This window comes from Molothrus ater, unplaced genomic scaffold, assembly GCF_012460135.2.
Source record: "Molothrus ater isolate BHLD 08-10-18 breed brown headed cowbird unplaced genomic scaffold, BPBGC_Mater_1.1 matUn_MA613, whole genome shotgun sequence".
NCBI lineage: Eukaryota > Metazoa > Chordata > Aves > Passeriformes > Icteridae > Molothrus > Molothrus ater.
Window position 1 is genome coordinate 53,763 of NW_023416781.1, and position 11,735 is coordinate 65,497.

The 11,735-nt window shown below is 47.9% G+C and overlaps 1 protein-coding gene across 5 annotated transcripts; it reads left to right on the forward strand.

Annotated features, from left to right (window-relative positions):
* Positions 1 to 7,257: 7,257 nt before the first annotated feature.
* On the forward strand, positions 7,258 to 11,423 carry LOC118701373 (GTPase-activating Rap/Ran-GAP domain-like protein 3). 5 transcript variants are annotated; one of them, XM_054518464.1, is made up of 6 exons: positions 7,258 to 7,876; positions 9,089 to 9,152; positions 9,433 to 9,459; positions 9,817 to 9,892; positions 10,661 to 10,782; positions 11,229 to 11,423. In XM_054518464.1, exons 1-4 carry the CDS (start codon positions 7,300 to 7,302, stop codon positions 9,824 to 9,826), a joined length of 678 nt encoding a protein of 225 aa, XP_054374439.1. In that variant the 5' UTR covers positions 7,258 to 7,299; the 3' UTR covers positions 9,827 to 9,892; positions 10,661 to 10,782; positions 11,229 to 11,423. The 5 variants fall into 5 exon arrangements, 4 of the variants coding, with proteins under 4 accessions (XP_054374439.1, XP_054374441.1, XP_054374440.1 ...); XM_054518466.1 differs by having other exon boundaries at positions 7,296 to 7,876; positions 9,433 to 9,501; XM_054518465.1 differs by having other exon boundaries at positions 7,304 to 7,876; positions 9,433 to 9,501; positions 11,206 to 11,423.
* Positions 11,424 to 11,735: the final 312 nt, after the last annotated feature.

Here is an 11,735-nt window from a genome sequence, read left to right on the forward strand (position 1 = left end):
CGCGCGGGGCTGGAGGCTCTCGGCGGATCCCCCCGTGCCGCTCAAGCAGCCCGGCCGACAGCGCCGGAGCTGCGGCTTTGCCGGCATCGCGCTGAGAGCGGCCCCCGCCCTGTGCCGGGCCGTCCCCGCCGTCTGTGCCGCTCCCTCTCTCGCTGCCCCCGGCCCGTGACAGCGAGGCTGGGCAGGAACCTCAAGCCTTCTGGAGGCTGCCCCCGCTTTCTTGTTGCAGCAGAATCCCTTGCTGGGGCCATGCACGTGTGGGAAGGGCTTGGGGGAAGCGCTGCGCTGCTGTCCAGGGCAGTCGGATTCGTTCTGAGCCTTCTTTGGGGGTCAGGAAAAGGGGGGGGGGGGTGAAGACTCGGGGCTCTGATGCCGTTGGGGGCACCCCAAGGTGCCCAGGAGAGGGAGCCCCACTGCGGTGCAGGAGCAGGTGGGGGGCGGGCGAGGGGCGGGGGTCACGCTGGGTGCCGTCCCCCAGAGGGACCCAAAGCTGCCACCAAATGCACAGGGAGGGAGGGGTGAGTGGGTGTAGGATGCTAAAACCTGGCAAGGCGTTCGGTTTTCTAGGTATTGCTAAAGAATAGGAATTGGTCTCTAAACTCAGCTGGGGAGAAACCCTCTCTACGCACTCATTTGTTTCCAGGAATGTAGAAGGTTCCGACTGGAGATGGGTAGTAGTTCTGAAGATATTGCCGTGAGGTTTTGATCTAGGAACGGACCGAGCTGTGCCCTGGAACCCTCAGAACAGCTGCAGGGGCTGAAGGCGATAGAAGGGGCTCTCTGGCACCTTTTGCCTCCGTTCTCTGCCAGCGCCCAAATCGTGTCGCAGTCCCGGAAGAGGCGCTTGTCATCCCGAGAGCCAAAAGGAAGACGTGTAAAATCCCAGCTCTGCCTTGGGTTTCGTGTGGGTTTTGTACTTCGTATCGATGTCATTCCAGAGAGCAAGGAAAGAAGAAATGTGACCGGGTCCCACTATTACTGTGTGAAGGCTTTCTTGAAAGGCTGCTGTATTTCTATTGTCTTTTTCCACTCCAAGCTTGACTTTTCCCTTTGTTTTTCGAGCTCTGCTGCATTGGGTGTCCCAAGGAGGGCGGGGTTCCTCAGCAGGGCTCTTAGGAGGTGGCGCTGATTCTGCTTTTTCTGAAGGCGTCTCAAAGCGTGCTACCAGAATGACAGTTTTGTGCACTGGAATGCTTTCCCTCAGTGTCATCAGCGCACGTCCGTGTCTGAATTGTGGAAGCAGACGGACTAAGAACAGCCAGCACCCGGAGCAGATGTCTGTTGGCTCTGTGTCTGTGAGAAGCGGGCTGTGTGCTGGACGGGGAGAGGCGCTGTTGGAGAGTGGCATCAGCGCCAGGTGTGAGCTGTGAGGATGATGGGGGGCTCGGAGCAGCCCCAGGTGTGAGCTGTGAGGATGATGAGGGGCCGGCTCCTGCCGGGGGGGGGGGGGGGGGGGAGGCAATTTTAGGGGGAGGCTTCGCCTCAGCTCCCTTTTGCATGGAGCTGCTGAGAAGAGGGGTTCATGGGGGGCTCCCGGGGCTGTCTCATGGAAGGACTGCGAGAGCTTCTCGCAGCGTCTGGACGAACACCTGGATGCGCGCTTGGAGACGCGGAGCATCGCTTCAAGGAGGTGCCGAGGGACGAATCTTTGTGCCGGGAAGCAGCAGCCGAACGGGTGAGCGCGTGTGGATTTGGAGCGGGGACTTTGGTCCTTTCCCTTTTCGATTTGATCTTGGCAGTCCCCCCTCCCCGGTTCCCCAGGACCAAAAACGGAGCTTGTGAAGACAAAAGAAGGAGAGGCAAGCAGCTACTCTCCTAATATTGTCTGTGTTCGAACTGGGAGGGATCCGCCTTCACCTGCGGTTCGAAGGGTGTTGATGGAAGGAAAACCTGCCTTTTCCCGGCTGTTAGGGGTATCCCAGGGGTGACAGGGAATCCCTGCGTTCCATTTGAACGGGAATGGGCAAAGTATTGTTGTTATCTGAGGGGTTTGATTTGAAGGCAGCCAGCCCATTTTCATCATCCTAAGGTTTAAATGGAGGGGACAGCGCTGGTGTCCCTCCTTTGCAAGGGTTTGAATTGAGGTCCAAATCCCCCTTTCCACACGGCTTGAAGGATTTCATTGGAGGAAAGCCCCTTCTTTTCTGCTCTCCCAGGGGATGAACTTGAAGGGGAGAACCCATTTCTTTGCCCTTGTTGAAGCGAGGTGAGCGCCGCCCGCGGCGTCAGTTTCGGGGTTCAGTTGCGGGAAGCCGCAGCTCTGGCAGCGTTTGCAGGGCTGCAGTCGGGGCTGTGCCGCTGCATTTGAGGGCGCTTCTTGTGGCCGCGGCCCGGCCCGGAGCGTTGCCGCTCGGGAGCGCTGCCGGCCCGGGCCGGGCGGTTGCCGAGGCGCGCGGGGAATTTGGTGCGGCAGCGGCGGAGCCGCTCTGCCGGTGCGAGCCGCCGTGCGGAGCCGAGGGCGGCTGGCGCCGGGCCGGCCGAGGGCGGCAGAGGCGGCGCGGGCGCTGCTGCGCCGGCCCGGCCGGTGCCCGCCGCTCTGTCCGCTCCGGGCGCGGGGCTCGGGCGCCGCCGGGGTCCCCCGGGCAGGGGGAGCGGGCGGGGGCGGGGGGGTCTCCGGGGCGGCGCCGCCCCTGCGCGCCGGAGGAGCCGCTTTGCCGCCGGGAGCCGCGCTCCGTCCGGGGCCGGCAGCGCGGGGTTCGGCTGCCGCAAGTTCTTGGGTGTCGTGGTTCGGAGGTGCTCTGTAGGGATCGATCGCACGGTTTTGTGTGGGTCGCAGTGGGTGTGCGCTAAGGGCTCTGGCGTTCTTCCTGACCGGTACGGTTCTCGGTTCAGGTGGTGACGATAAAGGTTTGGTTTGAATCGAGTTCTGTAGTCGGATATTTTTTTTTGCCGGGCTATTCTGTTTTTAAAGGCGTGCAATGGTTTCTACGGGTCGTTGCGCGAAGCAGCGGCTCGGATTTTAATTCTGTCGCGGTGGCTTTTATTAGCGTGGGCGTGTAGCGTTTGTTTCGGTGGGTTCGAGGTGGCGTCGTGTCGTTAATAGCAGCGGGGTTTTTAAAATCTCTCTAATTGCGTTCGTGTTTATCGTCTTCCAGGGCTTTTATTGATTTGGTTTGTTTGATTGTAGTGTATGTTGTATTGTTACGGGATCATTTGGGAGATATTGTTAATGGTTACGTTTCTCTTTAGGCTTTGTGTTTATTTCTGGGTGGTATTTTTATTTTGATCGAATGAGGCTCTATGCGTTTATTCTTCAGCTGGGAATAATTTTTTTGTTGTAAATTAAAGTTGATTTGGTTTGGGGGACTTTTGTTTTACAAATGTATTTTCTTTTGTTTTTTTCCTTTCTTTTTTTTTTCTTTTCGTTTTTTGTTGTCCTTCGACGTATTTGGTGGTTGTTGATCAGTTTTATTTTTGGGAACGTGGGTATTTATATGGTGGGTCTTTTTAAGTAGTTGTTTGTTTTTGGTTTTTTTTTTTTTTTTTTTTTTTTTTTTTTTTTAATTTGGGTAGTTATTTTCTTATTTTTTAGTGGTTGAGATTTTTTTTTTTTTTTTTTTTTTTCTATTTCGTTCATTAGTTCGCTTTCTAAAGTTCTTTTGACAGAGTATTGCTTATTCTTTGAGTTAGTGTAGATGTAGAATTTTGGTTAGTTTTTAAAATGACGTTCAGGGTCAGTGGCACTGATTGGAGTTGAGCGAGTTGGTTTGGGTTTTTTTAGAGGCTTTTGTGATTTGCTGCGTGTGTTTCTCCAGGGTTTTCTTTTCGTTTGGTTCCATTGTTCTGATGTGATGAGAACTGTCAGTGAAAAGAGTGTTGTGTGTTTTTTTCGCTGGCAGTTGTTTGGCTGGTGGAGGTATCTTGATGGTTTTGGAAGACATTGGTGGGAATTCGATGCTGTTTGTTTTGTCCTTGTATTTAGGAATTGGATTTTAAATGTAAAATTCTAAGGATAGCTATCTTTAAACAAAACAAGTAGATGTGCAGAAATGGGAATAAACTTTTATTTTGATCTATTCGATCTATATTTAAAATTTAACAGGTAACATAAGTCATGATATATTCCAATAAGATATTGTATTTTTTAATAGAGCGTTGTGTATGTTTATAGATATATCAATAGAGATGATAAATATAAACACAGCTCAAAGGAAATTTTAAATATAGAAATGTGTTGCGAATCTATGCAGATATATATATATAAAATTATTAAAGGATTGTAAATCTAAAGTGACATAAATCCATACAACACGTAATACAAGTGATACTGTATATATCTTATTATGATCTATTATAGGAAATAGCCATAAATCTAGTACATCACTATGATATAATATCTAAAACATTATAGATATGGTAAATGTAAATACAACAATATTATTAAAAGTAGTTTAAAAGAAAGGAAGGTTTTGTTTTTTACTTGGCAAAAGCAGGGGTTTTATGATAAAAACTACAAATACAAATGATAGAAAGGTAGAAATCTACTTGTAAAAATATCTCATGACTACATCAAGATGGATATAAAAATTGAAAATATTAGAAAAAAGAAGTTGTAGCAGTAGATTTGGTACATAATAAAAATAATAATTTATCTATATGATGTGAATAATATATATGTGATATGTAATTATGAAGAGAATGCATCAGTATAAACTGTGACTATAAAAGTGAATATAATTATGCAAGCTATAAATATAAAACGATTTCAATATAGTTTAAAAGAAGGGTTTTTTGGTATTTGTTTGGTTAGAGATGGGATTTTTTTTGGAATAATAAAAGTATGATAGAAATCTAAATCAAAGTATAGAAATATGCAATCAATATATAATGATATTGATAAAACCACAAAATATGAATAAATACAGATAATAGGAATAGGCATAATAGATTGTATAAACGACGTAACACATCAATGTCCGGTATAAATATGCGTGTGAATAGAACTAGGAAAACTAGAACTATAAAATTTATTTCAAGAAGGCTTGAAAGAAAGGGGGCTTATTTGGTTCTTGTTTGGTAAGAGGCAGGTTTTTGGCATTTATTTTTAGAGGAGTTTTTTGCGGGGGGGAATCGCCCCTGTTCTTTTTTGCCGCCTTGGCTGCCCGCAGCCCCAAGGCGCGCGGCGCCCCCGGCTGGGGTGGGCGGCAGTGCTGCCGCCTTGTGGGCAGTGCGCGGTACTGCAGCCCGCCGCCGCCAGGCAGCCCTCTTGGGCGTGGCGCGTGGCGGAGTTTGTTTGACCTTCTAAAAATGGCGGCCCAAAGGGCGGGAAACCGGAGGACCCCGGTGTGTCTATCCGGACTGCCTGCACGGAGCACCGACGCCGCCGCGGCGCCGGCGGAATTTTTGTGGCGTTTTAGGTGTACTCGAGTCGGGCTGTGCGGTCAGCGGCGCCGCGGGCGGGCGTATTTCGGCGGTTTTCTGACCGGCATCTGAGTAACCGCCTCTCTCGGCCGAGGGGGGGGGGGGGTCCTCCCACGGCCGCCATGTTGGGAGTGGCAGGTCACCAATGTCGCGGGAGTTTGTTTGACCTTCTCAAAATGGCGGCCAAAAGGGCGGGAAACCGGAGGACCCCGGTGTGTCTATCCGGACTGCCTGCACGGAACACCGACGCCGCCGCGGCCCCGACGAGATTTTCTGTGGCGTTTCGATTGCGATGATGGCATTCCGGTTCGCCTGCAGGGTTCGGCGTCGCGGGAAATCGTTTCTAGGGCTCGAGGTGGGTGTCGGCATTTTGATCAGGCAGCTGGCAAAACGCCTACGCCTTGGGGTCTTTCCAAGGAGCGCTGGGGGCGTGGCCGGGGCGGGGCGCCGTGTTGACGAGCCGACGTCATTAGGCGGCACTCTGCCTGCAGTGCGCCCATGCAGACGGCAGGGGGCGCTGTATAAATAGAGTATTAAGTATAAACCATCTAGAAGAAGAAATAAAAGCTCTATGTCGCCTGCAGCTGTAGAAAATTTCAGGCTCCCATGGAGGAAATAGTTTTCCTAAAATCATTACCGTTTTGGGGTTTTTTGCACGCCCCGGTAGCCTGAATGTTTCTACTGCTGCTTTTTTATTCTAAAGCTAGAATGGAAAGCCAAGATTAGAAATAGAGAGAGAAAAAGAGAGAAAGAAAGAAAGAGTGAGAGAGAAAGAGAGAAAGAAAGAGAGACAGAATGAGAGAAAGAAAGAGAGACAGAGAGAAAGACAGAGAGGAAGAAAGAGAGAAAGAGAGACAGAGAGAAAGAAAGAGAGAAAGAGAGACAGAGAGACAGAGAGAAAGACAGAAAGACAGAGAGAAAGAAAGAGAGACAGAATGAGAGAAAGAGAGACAGAGAGAAAGACAGAAAGACAGAGAGAAAGAAAGGGAGACAGAATGAGAGAAAGAGAGAAAGAAGGAGAGACAGAGAGAAAGACAGAAAGACAGACAGAATGAGAGAAAGAGAGAAAGAAGGAGAGACAGAGAGAAAGACAAAGACAGACAGAATGAGAGAAAGAGAGAAAGAAGGAGAGACAGAGAGAAAGACAGAATGAGAGAAAGAGAGAAAGAAGGAGAGACAGAGAGAAAGACAGAATGAGAGAAAGAGAGAAAGAAGGAGAGACAGAGAGAAAGACAGAATGAGAGAAAGAGAGAAAGAAGGAGAGACAGAGAGAAAGACAGAATGAGAGAAAGAGAGAAAGAAGGAGAGACAGAGAGAAAGACAGAATGAGAGAAAGAGAGAAAGAAGGAGAGACAGAGAGAAAGACAGAATGAGAGAAAGAGAGAAAGAAGGAGAGACAGAGAGAAAGACAGAATGAGAGAAAGAGAGAAAGAAGGAGAGACAGAGAGAAAGACAGAATGAGAAAGAGAGAAAGAAAGAAATCGAAAAAGACAGACAGACAGACAGAAAGAAAGAAAGAAAGAAAGAGACAGGAAGAGAGCCAGAGAAAGAAAGAACGAGAGAGAGAAAGACAGACAGAAAGAAAGAAAAGGAAAAAGCAAAGGAAGAAAAAAAAATAGAAGGAAGAGAAAGGAAGAAAAAAAAATGAAAAAGGAAAAGGGTGAGAGTGAAAAAGAAAGAGCGAAAGTGGAAAAGGGGGTGAAAAACAGAGTGAAAAAAAGAAAAAAGAGTTGGAGTGGAAAAGAAAGGACATTCGGGAGGGGCGGTGCTGCCTAAGGTGCTTCCGCGCCCAGGAGCGAAGGAGCCGTTTGATCCCCCGGCGGGAGCGCAGCTCCCGGTGGCGGAAAACGGAGCGGTGGCTGTCAGTCCGAGACTACAACTCCCGGCAGGCCCTGCGGCCGTAAAGCGCGGCGTCTGACGCAACGGCCGACGCGCCATATGAATGGCTGGCGGGCCGAGGCGGCCGCGCGCCGGGGGAGCGGGCTGGGCGCGGGGAGCTCCCGGCGCCTCTCCCGCGCGGGACGGAGCCGCGGCAGCGACGCTGGAGGGGCGAAGCCTCCGGCCGGCCGCCCGCACGGAGCCGAGCGGCGCGGAAGGGGCGTCCGCCCGGTGCCTCGGCCTCGCTCAGCGGTCCCGGTGGCGGGGGCTCAGCTCGGGCGGGGCGCGCTGCCGCCCGCCGATGGCGGAGCGCCAGGCGGTGCTTTGCTGCCGCGGGCCGGGAGCTGCAGGAGCCGCCCCGGGCGAGCGGCGCCGGGCGCTGCCGCGGTCACTGTGCGGCGGCTGGCGGAGGCGCGGGAGCCGCCGAGCTGCAGCCGTGTCCCTCGGGCTGCTGCCGCTGCTGCGGGCGGGGGCGGACGAGCGGCTGGAATGACACGGCTGCTGAGTGCCTCAGTGCTCGTGGCTCTTTCTTCCACGCAAACAGATGGAGCGGCATCGCTGAGCAGTAAAACACAGCGATGGCCCGGAGAATGGCGAGCGCAAGGAGCGCGCGGGCTGGATCCTTCTGCTGGCACAGGTGCGATCCGCAAACTCAGCCCCTTGTGCCCCTACCCTCCCGACCCCCAGGGGAAATGCTCTCCAGCCTCGAGCTGCTGCAAGACAAAACGTGTGATTTGACACTAGGGTCCGGAAAAGGTTTCCGTTTAGATTAGCAAATGCCTCAATTGTTCTTGGTTACATCCTAGGATCGGTTTTAGGCAGTGACTTTATACCGCTTGTCGGATTTTTCTTGTGCAATGGTAAGAAAATAGGCAGGTCTGATACTGGTTTCGCTTTTTTTCTACTTCATGTTCCATGAGCTGCTTTTATCCAAGCAATTGTTTTAAAGTTCTACTGTAGGCGTTTCTGGTTCACTTTTTTTTTTTTTCTTTGCAGCACCCGTGACTTTTTTTTTTTTTTTTTTTCTCTAAATCGGCAGCAAATATAGCTGAGTAAAATTACCTTGGTTTTCTTCCTTCTTAAATGTTTTTATTGATAATCCTATTTGAATATGCAGAACAAGTGGGCATGTCCTGTAATATATCCTAGCTTTTCTTGTTTACAGGGTACTCAGAAAATACTTTTCCCTTAGAGTCCCACTGAAACATTCTCAGTGCAATCTCCGTTAAGGTATGTGTTTACAAATAAGCCACCATCAGCTGAGATATTTGCCTGTGTACCTTTTCCTGTAATTCAGAGCTTGCGTTCTGTGGTTTTTATGATAAACCTATCAAACTTGCGAAACTGTTTTGCAAGTCTTAATCGTTGAAGGCAGCAAGAAGTGGTTTAAAAGCCTGTTCTTGAGCAGACAAAGGGAAAAAGTGTGAATTTGATGCTGAACTTGTCCTTTTTCATTTGACTTGCCTTGAATGATTTAGGAAGAGAGAGAACTAGAAAAAAGAGAGAAATAGAATTGGTTCTTGGGCCTGTGTGGAGCCAAAGTGAAGGGTGATGGAACAGAGCCCTGTGCTTTAGAAGGAAATCAATTTCAACCTGATCTCCACCCTGAGTCTCCCTAATTTCTGTTTTTAAATGCAAACTAAGTTTAGGAAGTTAAAATGCAAACTAAGTTTAGAAGTGTTGGAAGTTAGTATTTTGGGGAAGAAATGGCAGTTGCACCAACCGTTCCATTTCCCAGAGGCTCTGGGAACGATTCATTTTGTAAGCGCTGTAACTGCAATCGGTTGGTGGTTCGGGGTTGGAATGTGCACTTGCCCTCCTCTAAAGCACTCGTTCATTTGCATTTCAGTGCCAGGAGTCTTGAGAAACTGGAGAAGAGCCCAAGAGACATTTTTCATCCTGAGATACAAAAGGTAGGAAGTGACTTTTTTTTGTTTGGTTCTTTTTCTTTATGATTTCCTGGAAATAGAAGTAATTAAGTATAGATACTACTGGTTTGTTTCTTCCAGTAGCTAATAATAATAATAATAATAATAATAATAAATAATAATAATAATAATCGAATACTACTTAAACTGTCTCTTTATCCATTGAACTGGCCATTTCAAATCCAAACTTCTAAACACAAATAAAACCATCATCCTTGTAGAATCTTTAATAGGAGGGGGCTAAAGATGCTGTTTTTGTTGACAGGATTTATTGGTTGTTGAAGGGCAAGAGGTGAGTACAAGCCTAACTACTTCTTGCTCACAGACCCGTCCGGTGAGTACAGCTTTGTATTTTGATGGGCTTTTGATGACTTCTAAATCAATTGCTCGTTACAGTAAAAAGAAGTAATGTTTTTTTGAACCTGACAGCAAAAATAACTTGAAGCACCAACTTAATAATAATTGATCACCCATCTAAGTTAATGGTTTTATGCTATACTATCAAAGTTTAAAGGTAAATTATCGTGTAGTAGGAGATAGTATAAAATGTATGTTCTGATGTGTAGGATGTATGCAAAGATTAGAGGACCCAAATTGTTATGTCTTCTGTTTGACTGTTTACCAAATAATATTTGGTTTTATTTTCCAGGGATCGGTGAATTTTAAATTTGGAATCCTCTATGCTAAGGATGGTCAGCTTACAGGTGATGAAATGTTCAGTCATGGTGAGTTTTCCACCTTCTCCTTAATTGTTTTGCTCATCTGAAAAAAAAAAAAAAAAAAAAAAAGGTATGTTTATTATTTGTTACCCTGTTCTGTCCGTTTCCTCAGTATTTGCTGGAGCTCTGCTTACCCAAGCTTTGGGTAAAACAAGCTTTGGGTTCCTTCTGTCCCACTGGGTGTTGCCCAGTTTGGTTGCATCTGGTGAAATTCACCCTGAGCCCTTACAGAACCAGCTCAAACCACGTGAGAGCCATTCGCAGCTCTCTCAGGACACCCGGAGGAGGATGGGTGACGTTTCTGAGCATCTGGCAAGTGTACTTCTATCAAAACTCGGCCTGTGACATTGCTGGGGAAAACCCTTCTGTATCCTGGAGGGTTCCTCAAACTCTGTTGAGGATCCAGTTAGCAGTTGCTCACCTGGATGGTTCCAGCTCCTCAAGTTAACACTTGTACTCTTGCCCTGTAGTTTAGATCTATTGTAGTTTTGTTATTTTGCACGATTTTACGTCTTTGGAAAATAACGTGCGTTTCACTCTTTGGAACCTCTCGGATCATTCTTTGGTGCAGCACCACCTAATGGGACACTTGGCTGCTGTGCTGAAGGGCTTGGTTACTAGGATTGTAAATCCCGGAGAGTTTGTAAGTCTTCTGTCCCCAGGGAGGTATCACGCTTTGTTCACTCTGTTTGTCAGGTGCTGCTTCTCGTCGGAAGTATTAACTTCAAACTGCCCTGTTCTTTTTTTAACTTTTTTTCCTGGTTCTCTCCGTAGGGCAGGGAAGGACTCTCGTATCCCGGTCGTCAGACTCAGCGCTGCCCGAGAAGATACAGAGAGTGTAAAAATCATAAGAAGCAAATAGGACTGCAGAGGAAACAAACTGGAGAGAACAAAAGGTGATATTGTTCTCCTTAGCCTGGATTAGAAACATCCCCTGTGCTTTGATGCCGGTGGCTGCCAGGGGCTCGTTAGGTCTTTTTAGGCAGGTGTAGGTGTTCACTTGTAGGTTCTATTTTTTGGCAAAGGACCATGAGAGAAGTTTATTTCTACATCCAAATAAACATTCATCTTATCTGAACATAACCTGTCATCCCATTTCTGACGTTAAGGACTCCTGTATAAATACTTGGGGAGGTTTTCTTTGTCGTTTCTGAATGGTTCCATTTTGGTTCCATCTACCTGCCGGATACTTGAACGAGTCTGAGGTGGTTTAATTGCATACTGCTTCCTTGAAATTCTGTTGGTCTCTGCTTGGAACCCTTCTTGTAGTGCTCAATGAAAGACTTCTGATGGTGTTTTCTTGCCTGTTTGTGTTTAAGGTCGTGCTCTGATGCATTTACAGAAACCATGGCAGGAGAGAGTCAGCTGCTGGAGAAGAGGAGACAGTATTATCCCTGGGCAGCATAGAACTGCGCTACTGCTGTGTCATCAGCTGTGTCTGCACTGAAAGTAGCCACCTTCACTTGTAGGTAGCTCCTTGGTGCTTTAGGACACTCTGAGGGATTTATTCCTTTTGGGATCCACGATGAGAATTCCCAAGAGGTAGTAATAAGGTATGAGATTGGAAAAAAGCCTGTGTCCTTGGAATGTTGTTGTTGTCGTCAAAAGTTAATTTTTCCTTCTTTCTTAGCCAGTAGTCAGCTTTTTGCTTTATTTTTTGTGGGATCAGTACTTGATTGTTTAAAAAATGGCTTCAAAATAACTGCAGCGGCTGGCCACCAGGACCTTGTTCAGATTTGCCTATTTGCTTGTAGCTAAAACGTTTCCATATTGTTTCTCGTTCTATTGAAGAAACTGCTGCCCAGTCAACTAAGAACTGAACATCTATCTGTCTAGGACATGGGGAGAG